At 58.9% G+C, this 15,365-nt stretch overlaps 1 protein-coding gene across 2 annotated transcripts in view; it reads left to right on the forward strand.

The window, feature by feature from the left end:
* Window positions 1–42: 42 nt before the first annotated feature.
* NECAB2 (N-terminal EF-hand calcium binding protein 2) overlaps window positions 43–15,365 on the forward strand; it is a 28,580-nt gene continuing 13,257 nt past the window's right edge. For both annotated transcript variants that reach the window (XM_045796096.2, XM_087870646.1), the window contains exons 1-5: window positions 43–267; window positions 2,682–2,706; window positions 7,826–7,934; window positions 9,853–9,878; window positions 10,021–10,118. In XM_045796096.2, coding sequence (XP_045652052.1) covers window positions 43–267; window positions 2,682–2,706; window positions 7,826–7,934; window positions 9,853–9,878; window positions 10,021–10,118 — 483 coding nt within the window. The remainder of the gene's footprint in view (window positions 268–2,681; window positions 2,707–7,825; window positions 7,935–9,852; window positions 9,879–10,020; window positions 10,119–15,365) is intronic.

Below are 15,365 nucleotides of genomic sequence, written 5' to 3' on the forward strand. Positions count from 1 at the left end.
GGGGTCGGCGGGCTTCCGGGCGGCGGCGGCGGGCGCGGCGCGATGTGCGAGCGGGCGGCGCGCCTGTGCAGGGCCGGCGCGCACAGGCTGCTCCGGGAGCCGCCGCCGCAGGGCCGGGCGCTGGGCGGGCTGCTGCGCTGGGTGGGCGCCAGGATGGGCGAGCCCCGGGCGCCGCTGGCCCCCGACGACCCCGACGCCCCCGCTGCGGACCCCGGCCCGGGTCCGGGGCCAGGCTCGCCGCGCGGGGGCACCGCCGTCATCCTGGACGTGAGTACGCGCCGGCCGGGACCCCGAGCCCCCTCCTCCTACCCGGGCGCTCCCGACGCCGCCCTCCTGCGCCCCCGCCGGGACCCGCGAGGCCCCCTCCTCCCTGGGCGGGGGACCCCCGGCCCTTTCCCCTCTGCGTCCCAGAGCGCGACTCCAGCCCCTCCGAGCCCCGGCCAATCTCCATCCCAGTCTAGCCTCGTCCCTGGACCAAGACGGTCCTCCTCCTCCCGCCCCCTCCCTCCATTTCTCCGGATCCCCACCTTCTCGGAGCCTGGACCCTGGAGCCTTTCGACCTGGCCACCGCCCCCCTACTTTTGTTCTAGCTAAACCCTTACTCTTTCCCCCAGCCCTGCACCTCACCCTTTACCTCACCCCTGTCGGTATGCGAGCCCCTGCCGCCTCCGGCCCCCTCCTCCTCTCCATCCCAGATACCCCCGTGAATCGCTACTTTTCTGAGACCCCCTCCCCTTCCAGCCTCTGGCTCCGGTGCCCCTTTTCTCATCCTGGCCGTAGACCCTGAGCCCGTGTATTCCCTGAACCGTGTATTCCCGTCCCCACAGCCCCTTTTCACCCCAGGCACCAGCTCTTTGAAAATGAAGCCCCCTCCCCACCTGTGTCTTCCCCTTCTCCTTTCTGTAGAGCTGGGGCGACCCCTATCTGCTCTGAGCCTGGACCCCTTTGGGATCCCCGCCCCCACCCCCGCACTCCACTCGAGCCCGTCTATCCTCCACTCCTTCCATACCCTCTACTCAAACCAACCCCCATCCCCTCTGGGATCCAAACCACCCATCTCTGGGAAGCCCACCTCACCCTCCCACCCACTCCCCAGGAGTGGGAGGAAGATTCTACAGGGTGGACTGCTGGGGGTGGGAGACTCGCTCTGTAGAGTGAGGGAGAGGCGGAGGGGGCTCTATCCTGGGCGCCACCCCCACCTCCTAACAGCACAGCTGTAGGTTGTGCATGTCCCATGAGGGTCCTGTGCCTGGTGGGTTTTTGGGAGCCTTGTGTCTGTGTTTGTCATTGTTGAGGGGAGCACGGATTTCCTCTCGCCTTCCCTTCCTCTCTCCCGGAACCCACAGTTGGCTCTGTGCAGAGAGGGCTGGGCAGGGCAGGGGGAGCTGTGCTGTGGGTGCTTGTGGCTGCCCGCAGACACGCGCACGCACACACGCGCACGCACACACACTTGCACAGCCCGGTCCTCTCTCAAGACCCCAGCATAGTTCATGTGGGAAAGCGCTGGGCCCACCTTTGCAGAGAAGCCCTGTCCAGACCCTTCCTGTTTCTAACAGGGCGGGTAGTGGGCTCCGGGGTCCTCCTCCTGCTGGTGTGTGTGGGCCCTGAGCCTCCATTTCTTCATCTGAGAGATGGAGTGGCGAGTGGGGGTGGGGAGCGGACATGGGGACCCCTGAGGGTGGGACCTCCGGGAGCTTTGCAGTCAGGAGCAGGGGTGTGGAGGGCCCTGGGTGGGGCTTTGGGGGGGCCTGGGTGCTCTGGGCGTGGCTCCCCCCTCTGCCCCAGCACAGTGGCTCCTGGTCAAGTAGCCCAGACTAGGGTTCCAGCTGAGGGAAGGGGATGGTGTCTGAGAAGCCCTTCCTGAGCTGCGGCTTCAATCCGTCGTCACAGTCTCAGGTGCTTGGAGGGAGGCGGGGGACATCTGTCCTTGGCCCCAGGGCAAGAACCCAAGGTGGGATGGTCAGAAGGGGTGATGCCTCCCCCTCCTCCTTCTTATCAGCATGGCTCCCCTCGTCCTAAAAATACCAGGAGGAGTAGTTATCTGGTCTCCGCTCAGGTTTGGGGGGCTGTCTCCCCCCTCCCCTCCCAGTGTAGCCAGAACCTCGCATCTGCAGCTGGGTTTCCCAGCTCCTGGTGGCCTGCTTCCCCCTCTCCCCCTCCTGAGAAACAGTCCAGTCCTGCCCCTGGCTGTCCGGTCTCCAGGCCTCGAGTGCCCTTAGCGGACATCTCTGTTTAGACTTAACCGACCTCCCTGGAGGAAATCGGGGCTCCTGCGAGGTTCTGGGACGGGTGCAGTGGCTGCGTCCGGGGGACACGGATGCCGAGTGTGGGGCTGAGCGTAGCGCAGTGGGTGCGTCCACGGGGACCGCTGGCTCTGGAATCACACCCACAAGCATGTGGATGGGCGTGTGCACATGTCCTCGTGTGTGCACGCATGTCTGTCAGTGTGGCCGTGGGCAGGCTGGCGGCACAGAAGGAGAGTGGGCCCTGCTTCCTCGCGGGCGGCGGGGAGGGCTCTGCCTGAAGCCTCCCTCCTGCCCCGATCCCAGCCGGGGTCTCCTCCTGGGGGAGGGGCTGCTCCCCCACCCACCCCAGGAGTGGGATCCCAAGATGAGTCAGAAGCCACTGGAGGGCACCTGCCCCCCTGGGGCCCACGCTGACTATACTTCTCTTCTTTGCAGATTTTCCGCCGGGCCGACAAAAATGGTGAGTTCCCCTCCCTGGCTGTGCCCTGAGTGAGGCCCTGGCTCTTTCTGTCGTGATGCTTCAGGGGAAGGGGCCGTGGGTAGGGGCATGGACAGCCTTGCATCTAAAGGTTAAAACTACAGGATGCTGAAGTCAGAAGGCCAAATCCTGGCTCTGCCCTGTGCCTCAGTTTCCCTGTCTGTACAGTGGAATGCCCATAGTTCCTACTTAGTAGGGGTGCCACAGGGATCAGTGAGTTGGTGTCTGTGATGCCCGGATGTCTTGCATATGGTGGATGCTTGGTGGACGTCAGCCCTCATGCAGCTGGGCCAGACCACAGCAGGTAGGGGGTGCCCAGGGACCACCCCTTAAGGAAGCCCCCAGCCTCACTCCAGGCCCTTCCCAGCCCTGGCACGTCTACCTCACTGCAACCTAATGCACTCGGTGCTCTTGCTCCTGTTTTGACAATTCCATGGTGGCCCAGAGAGGTTAAGTGACTCGCTCAGGGTCACCCAGCCACATGAAGACAGTTGAGCTTGTGCTGCAGACACCCGGATTTTCCCCACACCAGGCGTCCTCCCTGACCATGTGTGTGCCACATTGCTGGGGCCAGTGGATTCGTGACACTGCACTTCTCCTGACTTCTTGGAAAGGCTTCCCCCCACCCCGTATGAGGGAGGTGGGGGCCTGAGAATGACCAAGTTTCCCAAGGCCCCCCTGAGCCTCACAGTGGCAGCAAGGAGCAGCACGGCTTCTTATAAACACTGCTGTCCTTATTCCTGGGGCCAGAGAAAGGCCAAGACGTAGTCCCTCTGCAGGCCTCAGCTTCCCCATCTCTAAAGTGGGCTGATAACACTTAACCTGCCTGCGTCCTTGGCTGTTGGGAAAATGCAGGAAGGTGATGTGGGAAGGGTGGGCAACAGGAGGCCCTCAGGCCCCAGCGCCTGTCCTGCGTGGGCTGGAGTTACAGGTGGCAGCTCTAACCTGGGTCCCTACACCCCCCCCCCACCCTCGGTGGTGGCACTTACTGCTGACCCCTCCCCCGTGGTGTTGGGGGTGGACTGTGAGGCCTTGGTGGGGGGGGGGGGGCGCTGCACAGACCTGGACGGGAAGTCAGGGCCTGGGGGTCTCCATCCCCTGCCTCCTTCCTTGGGCATGACAATGGCCCCTCCCAGGCCTCTTGGGACACAGGACTCTCACCAGCAGCTGCATTTGGAGCAGGGAGGAGGGAGAGGGATGTGGGAGACCTTCAGTGACCTCGAGAAGGGCTCGTGGCATCTGGGCCCAAACAGCCTCCGAGGTTTGAGCAGGGGGTTGAGGGGCTCGATCCCTGATGCGTCTCTTTGGGGTCTTCAGTGTGCCGTGGCCTGGGGCCGCGTGGTCATTTCGCACATCGTGAGCCCCTGGCTAGTAGGAATGTGGGCTGGTCCCTGTCGTGGGCCCGACGCGGGACACACAGGAGGTCCTCGCAAATGTCTGTGGGCTTCCAGGTAACGGCTCTATTCCTTGCTGAGTGCAGCTGTGCATGGCCGTGGGGTGCAGCGGGCGTCTGGCTGCAAGTCTCCCCGCGGGCGGCTGCGGATCTGCGTGGCCGTGGCTCTGTAACGACCGCCAGACGTACCGAGTGTGCATGGACCCGTGTGTGTGCGCACACGCCCCTGCTTGGGTGGCATGCTGGCCTCCCTTCAGGCACAGATGGGGTCTCCTCTTGTCGCATGTTGCCCCGTCAGAGACTGTGTTTCCGCCCCTTGAGCACAGCCATGGGGTCCCTTGACTTCGCTCCGTGGCCTGCACAGAGGCCAGGCCCATCCTCCTCCTGGGGCCTCAGGTCTTCCCGGCCACCGCCGCTGAGTGGCCCTGGGGGATTGTCAGTGGGTTAATGTGGGTGTGTGATGTCGGGGAGGAGCTTCCGGGCCTGTGAGGGTGTGGAGTCCCTTCTCTGTCACAGTCCTAGCTCTGCCACTTGCCATCTCTGTGACCTTAGGCCAGTCAGCAAATGCTCAGGGCCTCAGTTTCCCTATCTGTGAGTGGGCATGATGATACTGGGACCCCCCACAGAGGGCCCTGGTGGGGGTGTTGCAGAGTCCGGGCGCCCATGCCATGGGGAACCGTGAGCCCGACGCCACCTTGGGGGCATCGTGGACACCGTGGGCGTGGATACCAACAGGTGTTTGGTTCCTGCCTGCGCTCCCGGGGAGTTTGTCAACTGGGGGGCTGCTGGCGGCCACCGCGCACCCGTTCATCGACCTCACTGGGGCTTCACTGTGCTCCTACTGGGGTAAGAAGCATCACCCTCTTTTTAGCGATGCCCAAAGCACGGCCCAGAGCACGCAGGTGCAGAACTGCAGATCCTCGGCTGGGAGCGGGGCGGGCACTCTGATTGGGATCACGTCTGGGGGAGGGGCTGGGGTGAGCGTGCTCGCAGGTGCGGCTAGAGCTGCAGACGGCGCGCACACGGCGAGCCAACATGGTGGGTGCCAGCCCTGCCCCGGGCATCCACAGGAGCGATGGCCGGGGGTGCAAGGTGGGCTATGGGCACCTGGCATAAGTTTTCGGGATCGCAGGGCCGGGCGCTCGGGGCTGGCCTGTGCTGGCAGCTCCCAGGACAGAGGCTTCTTCATGGAGATAGACCCATTGTGGTCCTGAGGGGAGGCCGAGGGTCAGGGTCTGCCTGCAGCCGGGGCACGAAGCCTGGAAGGGTGGCAGGTGGCGTCCCATGGAGGGGCGAGTGCCAGAGCGCGTTTCTCTGCGGGGACATGGACACAGGCAGAGCCCTGGCATTTGAAAGGTCGCTGTGACAGAGGCTGAGCTCATGCTCATTAGCGAAGACACCTGCGCACCGCCCGCTTGGCGTCCTTGCTGGGAGTGGGGGTGCCGGCCTGCTGCTCTGTGCTGCAGAGGCCCGGCGAGAAGCTCTTCTTCCCTCATTAGCTGCTTGGGGTTCATCAGGGCTGTGGGAGGACAGTCAAGGTAAATGTCAGCCCAGAAGACTGTGCTCGGGAGGCCTGGCGGGCGGCTCTCCGCCTGCTCTCCTGAGTGCAGACTGGATGGACGAGCCTGGACAGGCGGGAGGAGATGGAGGTGGGGAGATCCCCCACCGCCACCCTGCGCTGTGCCCGTGGCAGCCGTGACTAATCTGTCACCGCACACGTCCACCGAGTGCGGACTTGGCCTCAGCCCTTCTGCGCAGCCCTGTGGGGGTTTCGCCGGAAGGCTCTGCCCTGGGGTTGGGGTGAGAGCATGGACTTGGGAGCCAGGTGGCAGAGGCTGCGGGGCCCTTGGCGGCTGTCTCGGTTTACCGCTCTGTACAATGGGAGTCTTGTGCAGACTGAATGCATAGAAAGAGGCCCACGTGTGGGCCGAGACTCTGCACGGTGCCTCCTTGTTTTTATCAGCAGTCTTGCCAGAGAAAACTTGGAAAGTCTCCTCTTTCTCACAGACGAGATAGAGCCACCATAGAGCTTGCGTCGTTCACAGCTGGTAGCGTGAAGTCCTTTTCACGGCTGGTTTTTTTCTCTGTGTGTAGGGGTGGGGCGGTGCTTGTCTGCGTTGTTGGGGGAGGGAAACTCTTGTTTTTGCAAGTTACAAATTCTTTTCCCTCTGGCATGGGAACTTGAGCCTGATGTCAGAGGCACATGGGGAGGTTGCCCTTGGCCCACCCTCACTCCCGCACATACATTTTCTCCCTCTCTCCTGGCTCCTGACACTGTAGGCCTGATGGGCCAGTGGGAATACAGGGGGAGGGAAGCTGAGGCAAGGTGCGAGCATCTCCCTCCGTGGAGCTGGTACCTGGCCCTACTTTGAGCCCTGGCAGAGTTTGTGGGAGCAGAGAGGTCATCCCGAGCCTTTAAATACAAGAGTGGGGGCACCCGGGCGGCTCTGTCGGTTAAGCGTCTGATTCTTGGTTTCAGCCCAGGTCACGATCTCAGGGTCCTGGGATCGAGCCCCGCTCCGTGGGGAGTCCGCTGGAGATTGTCTCCCTCTGCCCAACCCCTGTGTCCTGATCCCCCTCTCCCTCCTGACCAGGAAGGGGCCACTCTTTCTAATCCACACAGAGGTGCCACGTGGCTTGTAGGGACTTTGACTGCAGACTGGCTGGAAGTAACGGCAGGGGGTCTGTGCCGAGGGCTGGGGGCTTCCCTCTCCCTGACTTCCACGGCCTCCCACGAACGTGGCTCCTTTAAGGAGCAGCAGGAACTGGTCTGAGCTCATTGAGGAGGGGGTGGGAACATCGAGGAGTTTGCTCAGCAGGTGTGCCCTGTAGAAGTTGCAGGAGGGGGACGCTCTGGGACTGCCTCTCCCAGGGTCGCTGGTGGTCTGCCGTGAGCCCCTCTTTCTATGACCACCTGCCCCCAGACCATGAGCCGTTCCCCCCGCAGATGCTGGTGCCCAGGGGGGCTGAGGGCAGAGGGAGAAGAGGTGAGACGGAGGGGGGGACTGGTGGGACACAGCGGCTGTGGGGTCCCTCGCGTCCCAGGCCCACAGAGGCTGAGCTCGCCTGGCGCCTCCTTCCTACACAGTTTGGCGTGTTCACCGTTGGGTCTCTGGCAGGGTGAGAGCTGCCTGCCCACTGCGGGCAGCCGTTTCACGTCAGACAGCGTGAAGCTTTGGGCCCGAAGTTTGCCGTGTGGATGGGGCAGGGAGAAAGGAGATGTTGCCTTCCCTGAGACAGGACCTGGGTGCTGGGGTTGGAGATGATGCCAGTATGGGGGAATGATGTGGGCATTTGGAAGCAAGAGAGAATGGTCATCAGACCCCCTGGCTTTGGTGCGGTGCTCTCTTAGACGGCACCCGCCCCCAGGTGTCGGGCGAGTCGGGAGAGAAGAGGGCCTGGCCCGCCGGGAGCAGGTGCTGCTTGGTGAACGTGTTGGTACACGAGCCCCGGCACACCCGCTACTTCTTGCCGTGTTTGTTGGCTTGGGGATTATCTGTAAATGGGTGCTGATTCGTGGTTCGGGAATTAGCTGGAGAAGTCAGTGATTTTCTGCAACCTGGAGTTTTCTAGTTAATTTGGGCCCTTGCTGGGCGGCGGGAGATTATCCGGCTGGAGTTTATCTGTTGATTTGGGAGTTGTCAGGAGTTGGGGATGTCTTATCTCTTAGACACCAGCTGCTCTATCGCCTTCCTCCCTTCCTTGCAGACGATGGGAAGTTGTCCTTGGAGGAGTTCCAGCTCTTCTTCGCAGATGGTGTCCTCAACGAGAAAGAACTGGAGGATCTCTTCCACACGATCGACTCCGACAACACCAAGTGAGCCAAGCCCCCGTTGCTGGGGCTGGGGCGTCCGGGGGGGCTGGGGAGGACCACCGTCCCCCTCAGCGAGGTGATCAGTCTCTGTCTCCCACTCCCCTGAGGGGCAGGAGACCCGAAGCATCCCCACACTCGCTGACCCGAAAGTCAGATCTGTTTGGCCCCCACAGGCCGGGGCCATCTGGGGAGTGGGCGTGGTGACCTCTCATTGGCAAGTTTGTCTTTCCTGAGCACACGTGGCTAAGAAGGGATAGAGCCTCGGTTCTGCAGGGTGTCCACAGGGCAACGAAAAGGGGAAGTTGTCAGTGACGTCCACCTCCTGCTCTCTCAACCCAGTTCTGACCCCGACACCTGCTCACCCGCAGTCCCGAGGTGAACTCCGTGACCTTGGTCCTCACCAGTCCTGCCTTAAACCAGACTGACCAGATGCTAATCCTCTCTCGGACGCTAACCCAGCTCCTCGGCATCTAGCTAAGCCCCATCATAGCCCCCCAAACTTGCATCTCAGAACTAATCGAAAACTCTGGCCTGACGCCATCCGTAAGTCAAGTGCAAAGTGTACCTTCTACTCATACTTCCAGACCCGGCAACCTCACTCTTTCCCTGGGATTCCCCAGACAGGATGAGGCCAGGCCCCTTCTCTGCCCCGCAGCCCGTCCCCTTCCTCGGGTCCACGCAGGCCGCGGGGACCAGAGTTCTGGGGGTGCTGGTTGGAGCAGATTTGATGAGCTCGGGTCCCCTGACACAGGCTGGAGGTGGTCTGGACAAGGAGCTGCCACCAGGCATGCCTGCAAGGGACCCAGCACAGGGGTGGCCTGGACCAGAGGTTGGGGCTGAGAGTGTCCTGGGAGGCACAGGCTGGGGGCCAGGGTGGGCAGGTGTTCTTGTCTGGGGAAGGCCACTGGCAACAGCTTCCTGCTTCAGACCCCATGAAGGCCTTGTTTTCTGCAAACAGATGGAGGTTTCAGAGCGCTTCCTGCAGTCCCCCAGGGAGCTTTGAAAGGGCTGTGGTTTGCTCATTGTCCTGGTGCCCTTTGTGTTGGGCCAGCTGGATGGGGGCGGGGGTGGGGAAGGAGGCTTTGGTTGAAATCCTCACTTAAGCCTAGGCTTCCTTCATGCAGGACTTGTCAGAACATTTAACATGGGATGTGAATTGGAGGAATCTCTAAGGCAGGGCTTCCAAAGCCTCTGAATGGGGATTTATTTGGCCCTAGAAGCCTTCTCCCAGATGCATCTTACTCGACTAGGGTTCTAGTTGCTTTCTCCCCCAGGGCAGTCCCTCCTCTCTCAGTGAGGGAACTGGGGCACAGAAGGGGCCAAGGTTATCAGAACCTGCACGGACACTCAGGTCCCCTGGCATCTGCCCCTAGCGCGCCCCACCATTGCGTCTCGGTTCTGAGGCTGCTCCCTGCACGTCACCAGCATGGGTGGCATTCAGGGGCTTAGTCTCCTCCAAGGAAGGACAGAATCCTCTTGACATTGTAGGAATGGGGATGTGGGACCCAGGGCGAGGGTGGGGACAAGGAGGGCTGTCCCAAGACCCCCGAGAGCACGAGGACCCAGCAGGCGGGGATACCCTGGGCAGCCTGTACTAGTCACAGGCCCCCCACGTTCCTATTCCCTCCCTTCTCCCAGCCCCTGGCTTTGCCCCATTCTGGGTCCCATATGCTCATGACGTGGGCTGGAGTGGGGGAGAAGAAGTGAGTGGTGGTGGGGTCAGGGGACATGCAGATGTGCGTCCCTGCTCCGTCCTTGGGAGGCCAACATCCCTGACCTCATCTATGAAGCAGGACTCACAGGCCAGGCTGGAGGACGGGTGACCGATGAGACGTGGCAGGCAGCCTGGGGCCAGGCACACTGTGGAGGGGGAGGGCGGATGGGATGGGACAGGCCTGAGTCTCCCTCCTTCTCTCTGCAGCCACGTGGACACCAAGGAGCTGTGCGGTAAGTGCCCAGCTCTGCGGGGACCAGGACTGGGGTGCCGGGATGGGACTAGGGGGAGCGACAGGGGCCCAGGTGGGACATGGGGGGCCCAGGGGGGGTGGGATCCTTCTCTTACCCTGACTTTTGCCTTCTCTTCCCTCAGATTACTTTGTGGACCACATGGGGGATTATGAGGACGTCTTGGCCTCCTTGGAGACCTTGAATCACTCTGTCCTCAAGGCCATGGGCTATACCAAGAAGGTGAGGGGGTGTGGGCGGCCCCTGGGGCTCCAGGGTCTGAGATTTCTTCCAGGGCATCCTCACCCAAGGGGGCCTGATTTGGGCTGCCAAGCCTTGCGTGAGTCTGGTCCTGGGGTGGGCTTTATTTGGGGCTCCCAGGGGGAGCTGATGGAAGCTGGCAAGCGGATGGAGCGGCTTGATGAATGGCCTGGTCCCGCGGTGCCTGCTCTGGAGCGTGAGGCCGTTTCCTGGAGTTGGGCATGGTCCGGGCACAGGGTCCTAGAAAGGGAGCAGAAGGCCCTGCATCCGCCCTTGCCTGAGGGCTTGCACAGTGTCCGGTGTGAGAGCCCTGTCCGGGCAGCAGGACCGCTCTGAGTGTTGGGAGCAGGCCCAGTGCAGGGCCCCCTGAGTGTCCCAGAGAGAGGTCTCGGAGGCGAGGCGGCTCCAGTGGCCCTGCCCACAGCCCTGTCCCCCGCCTCGGGTGCCCTGGAGGACGACAGAAGGCAGGCAGCGGGGGCCAGGTTGGGGGCTGGGCGGCCTGCCTTCTCTGTTGAAGTTCAGGGGCAGAAGCAGCCCACCCCCAGCCTCCGGGCCTGCACCCCACTGGGCCAGTGACTGCTGGAAGGGCAGGCATCCAGAGAAGAGGTGCCCTGGGCTTGCTGAGGGCCCGCACTGGCCAGTCCTGTGGGTAGCCACGGTCACACTGTCACGGCCCCCATTTCGCAGCTATGCAGACAGGCTCAGAAGAGGGAACCCTGCGGTCATAGCTAGATGGCCATAATGGCTGGCCGAAATGAGAGGGGAAGCTGAGGCAGGGACCTGGCGGGAGGTATGGAGCACTGTTGTGGAGTTCAGGCCCGCCCTGGGAGTGCCAGGAGGGCCAGTCAGCCCCGAGGGGGTGCAGCACACTGAGGGGGGGGTGCAGGGAGGGAGTGGAGAGCGGGATGCAGTGAGGGGCACGTAGACTGGGCTGAAGGACCCCAAGCCAGTCCCTTCCCCCCCCCCACCCCCGTGAGCCTTAGTTTCTCCATCTGTGGAATGTAACATTCACCTTACAGTCCTCAGAGGGACTCTGAGGTAAGGTCTCTAAGCTGCTTAGCACAGGCCCCAGCACAAAGCACAGGTGACTGTTTTATCATTAGCCAGCTGTCATCTGCCCGGACGGAAGTAAGATGAAGTCTGTACATTTTTTTCAAATGGTACTTAGTCACTGCCCGGCGTCTGTCAGAGAAGCGCTTTCTTTCTCTCCGTCTCAAAGAAGCACTCGTATTTCCGTTCCTCTCCTCCTGCCCCCCTACTGCGAGTCTTGTCTTTTTTAGAGTGTATTTTAAATATCGTGTAAGACCAGTTGCCCGTCATTGTTGGTCTGCCTGGACTTCAGACGTGCTGAACGAATCAGGTGGGCAGTGGGTTTGCAGGGGAGCGTGGGGAGACCCCAGACTCTGGAATCCCTGCCCGGACCGGGGTAGCAGCCCAGCTCCGCGCCTGAGGGGCCGGGGGCCGCGCCCCATGTACCCACCCGGGACTCCTGGAGGGGGGGCCGCCTCCCGGCGATGCCATCCGGAGGCATCACCCACGTGCTCGGGTCCTTCTTGGTCTGTGGTCCTAACTCTTGGTTGGGGAGACCTCATTCTCCGTCAGGGAGAGGACGTTAACATTTACCACTGGGACTGGGGCAGGTTTCGGAGATGCTGCCCTGGGAAGGCCCGTGCCCCATATGCTCAGAGTGGCCCTCGGGGCGTTTCTCAGCGGCAATGGTGACTGGGGTTTGGCAGGCGCGGGGGGCATTTCCTTTTCTGGCTTGTTTCCTAGCAGATTTTTGTTGGTAAAAAGGCAGCTCGTTGGTGATGTCAGACGCTTCCCTCTCCCCATCGATCCACGGGAACTCAGCTCACTTGGACGCACCGTCCTGGCGGGAGCTGGGGACTAGTGCGCTTAGCTCCGTCATGTCTGGGGTGCGGTCCTCCTATCTGGGGGCGCGGCCTGCTGCCTTCCTCCCCCGGCTTCCGGCTTCCGAGGCCCCACGCTGCTGCTACTGCTGCGTCAGGCAGGCTTGTGCTCGCGATTTCCAAGTGCGGCTCTCCAGTATTTCTCCGCTAATTACAATATTAATACCAGCTCTTATTTTAGAGTCCTCTTCAGCCTGTTTAAAAAAAAATACATTTTTGTCTTCCCTTCCTTACGTTTCATCTTAGGCGGTGGTAGTGAGTGTTTCAGATTGCCTTTCTTCAGCGATTGGTGGGGTGGCTTCTCTTCTTAGTCTCTGCTGTTGAACAACCCTTCACTTCCCGTGAGAAACCCCTACGGACGTCCTGCCCCTCTGTCCCAGCTCTGCCCGTTCTCTCTGCCTCTCTCGGAAATTAAGGTGGCACGTTCATTCGGGAATGAATTGGTGGTGGTTTAGGAGGACTGCTGTGTGCAGTCAGCTTCACCGCAGAACCCTTTTCCTATGCAAAAACAGAAAGGATTTATCCAGGAGGCTGGGGTCCAGGTCCTGCACAGGGGACGGGGAGTATTTTCACAGATTCCTGGGTTAAGTGTTTGACTTTCTGTGTCCATTTTAGTGCAGGTTTGAACAAAACTGTCACGGACCGCATTCAGCTTCGTGATCAGTCATGCGTGGTATGTTGTTGGTTTTTTTTAAAAATCTAAAACCTTCTTTGACCCAAAACGGGCACTTCATGCAGATTAAGTTCCACCAAACATCTGCTTCTATAGCTCGAGTCTTGTTTTAATTTTGGTCCTATTTTGCTACATTTTAAAAACTTCTATTTGACAGTTTTGCCCGTTTTGTTGTTTTTTTTTTTTTTTTTTATGATTTTGTTTTAGAAAGAGAGCTCAGGAGCAAGCAGGGGAGGGGCAGAGGGAGGAGAGAGAAGCTCCAGCAGACACCCCACTGAGTGCGGGGCCTGACTTGGGGCTCGATCCAGATCCTATGACCCCAAGGTCACGACCTGAGCTGAAATCGAGAGTTGTACGCTTACCCAGCAGAGCCACCCGGGCGCCCCCGCGGTGTCTGTTTTATTTTCTCATAAGCAGCCCCTTGACCCGCGGCTTTACACCTCCCGATATGTTTCCTCCCTTAGCTGCGGTTTGCAGCATTCTTGCTCCGGCCAAAGTCCGCGGGCTGGTGGTCGCTGCTCTTCTTTTCCCCGTGTGAAGGGCGCCGCTTCCGTTCTTTTGATCACCAGCCTTGACGTCTTAACCCTTGACCTTGGCTGTGATTCCCTCACTCTCCCTGACCTCTGCCGCGTCCCCCCCGCTCGCGGGTGCTTCACTGTGCAAGGATGGGGAGGGGACGGCAGTGAGCAGCCCGCCAGGTCTCCTCGCTGCTTCACACAGGGTGTGATTTCCTCAGATACGGTGCTTGAGTTGTTTTGATGAAGACCTCGTGGATGCCCGAGAGGAAGATGTGGGTCGTACTTTCCAGAATGTGAAATTTGAAACTGGCTGTCCCTTCTGCGTTAGGACATGTGTATTACTGAAAGACTGGTGGTAAAGAGGGGAAACGTGTGTCTCGTACAAACGTAAAATCCACACGTTCTCTCATTTTTGTTAACCCCAGCATTTTTATTTAGATTACAGATGTTAATAATATCACCATGCCACTCCTTGTTTCCTTTAAGATTTTATTTATTTGAGAGAGCAAGAGAACGAGCAGGGGGGAAGGGCAGACGGAGAAGCAGGCTCCCCACTGAGCAGGGAGCCAGATGCGGGACTCGATCCCAGCACCCTGAGATCATGACCTGAGCCGAAGGCAGACGCCTAACCGACTGAGCCTCGCAGCACTCCTCACCGGTCACTCCTTTAGTTTTGGTTTCAAAATTGAGAAGATCACTTAAGCCCTGAAGGCTTTTTTTTTTTTTTTCCTGTCTCCACAGATACGAATTTTCTTTGATAATTTTAATCCCAGAAATAGAGTTCACATCACTCATTTATAAATACTTGGGTTGGGTATACAGGTTTTCACACAAAATCTTTCTGTCATTTACCACGTTGTCTCTATTTATTTAAAAAGGTATCCATGATTTCACGTTGACTTTACTTCCATGACTGAATAGTCAAAATGAAGTTAAGAGTGGCTTTCGTTATTCGTCTTAGCGTTCTACTTTCTGTATGAGGAATATGAATATTTAAAGGGCTCGTGAATTAATGTGAGAACGGGTAAGGTGTCACAGCTAGCTGAAAGGAGCGTTCACGGAACACACACCATGGAGAGAAGCAACCAGGAATTCTGGAATGAGTTTGAATCAATGCAGAATTGGCCCCTGGCCCCAGTGACAGTGACAATCCCTTGCATTCTACCAGACAAAATTCATGTGCTTCTGTAGTTGAGAAATACCGTCCTTATTCTACGTCGTTCAGAGTTTGAAGAGCAGCTCCAAGGCAAGGGAAGACTTAGCCCAGAGGGTGTACTAGACAGGAGACCCGGTAATAATCTCTCTCGTCCATTTTGAAGACTTGCACACTTGCCCAGCGATGCTCTTTCCATCCCTGCTTACCGCCCAGTTCATCTGTCCTCTGGGGCCGTGGTGAGCTGACTTGCCACACTTAATGATTTAGTCTCTGTATTTCTAGTGTGTTCCCTTAGCCATGTTGTTTGATGCCTATAGACTTCATGTTTTTACTCTATAAATGCTACATGCTCAACGTGCAAAATTTAGGAAATAGAGAAAAATATGAAGAATTTCGAAACCTTTTTTTTTTTTTAAGATTTTATTTATTTATTTGACAGAGAGAGACAGCCAGCGAGAGAGGGAACACAAGCAGGGGAGTGGGAGAGGAAGAAGCAGGCTCATAGCAGAGGAGCCTGATGTGGGGCTCGATCCCATAACGCCGAGATCACGCCCTGAGCCGAAGGCAGACGCTTAACCGCTGTGCCACCCAGGCGCCCCTCGAAACATTTCTAACTCCCCCCGTCGCTCACCACTGTTTCGTTCGTTCGGTGCCTCACTCCCTCTGAGCCTTTGTCCCCCTGTGTATTTCTTTAATACACTTCATATCGTTTGTGCACAAAAACTTATTTTTTGCTTTTTTCCCCACCTAATATTTTAACACTTTTCCCATGTTATTAAAACTGCAGAAGCATCTTCTTAAACATTCATATTTAAATGTACTTACTGTTCCTTCTCTTTGGGGAATATTAGATTATTACCAGGTTTTTGCTATTATGAATAATACCGTAACCTTGGGACATAAACATTTATGCACATTTTGCATGATTTCTTAAGGATGGATGATCAAAAGTGGAATTACCGGGTCAGAGAA

This window comes from Ursus americanus, chromosome 21 (genome assembly GCF_024610735.1).
Source record: "Ursus americanus isolate L20-20 chromosome 21, mUrsAme1.1.p, whole genome shotgun sequence".
Lineage (NCBI taxonomy): Eukaryota > Metazoa > Chordata > Mammalia > Carnivora > Ursidae > Ursus > Ursus americanus.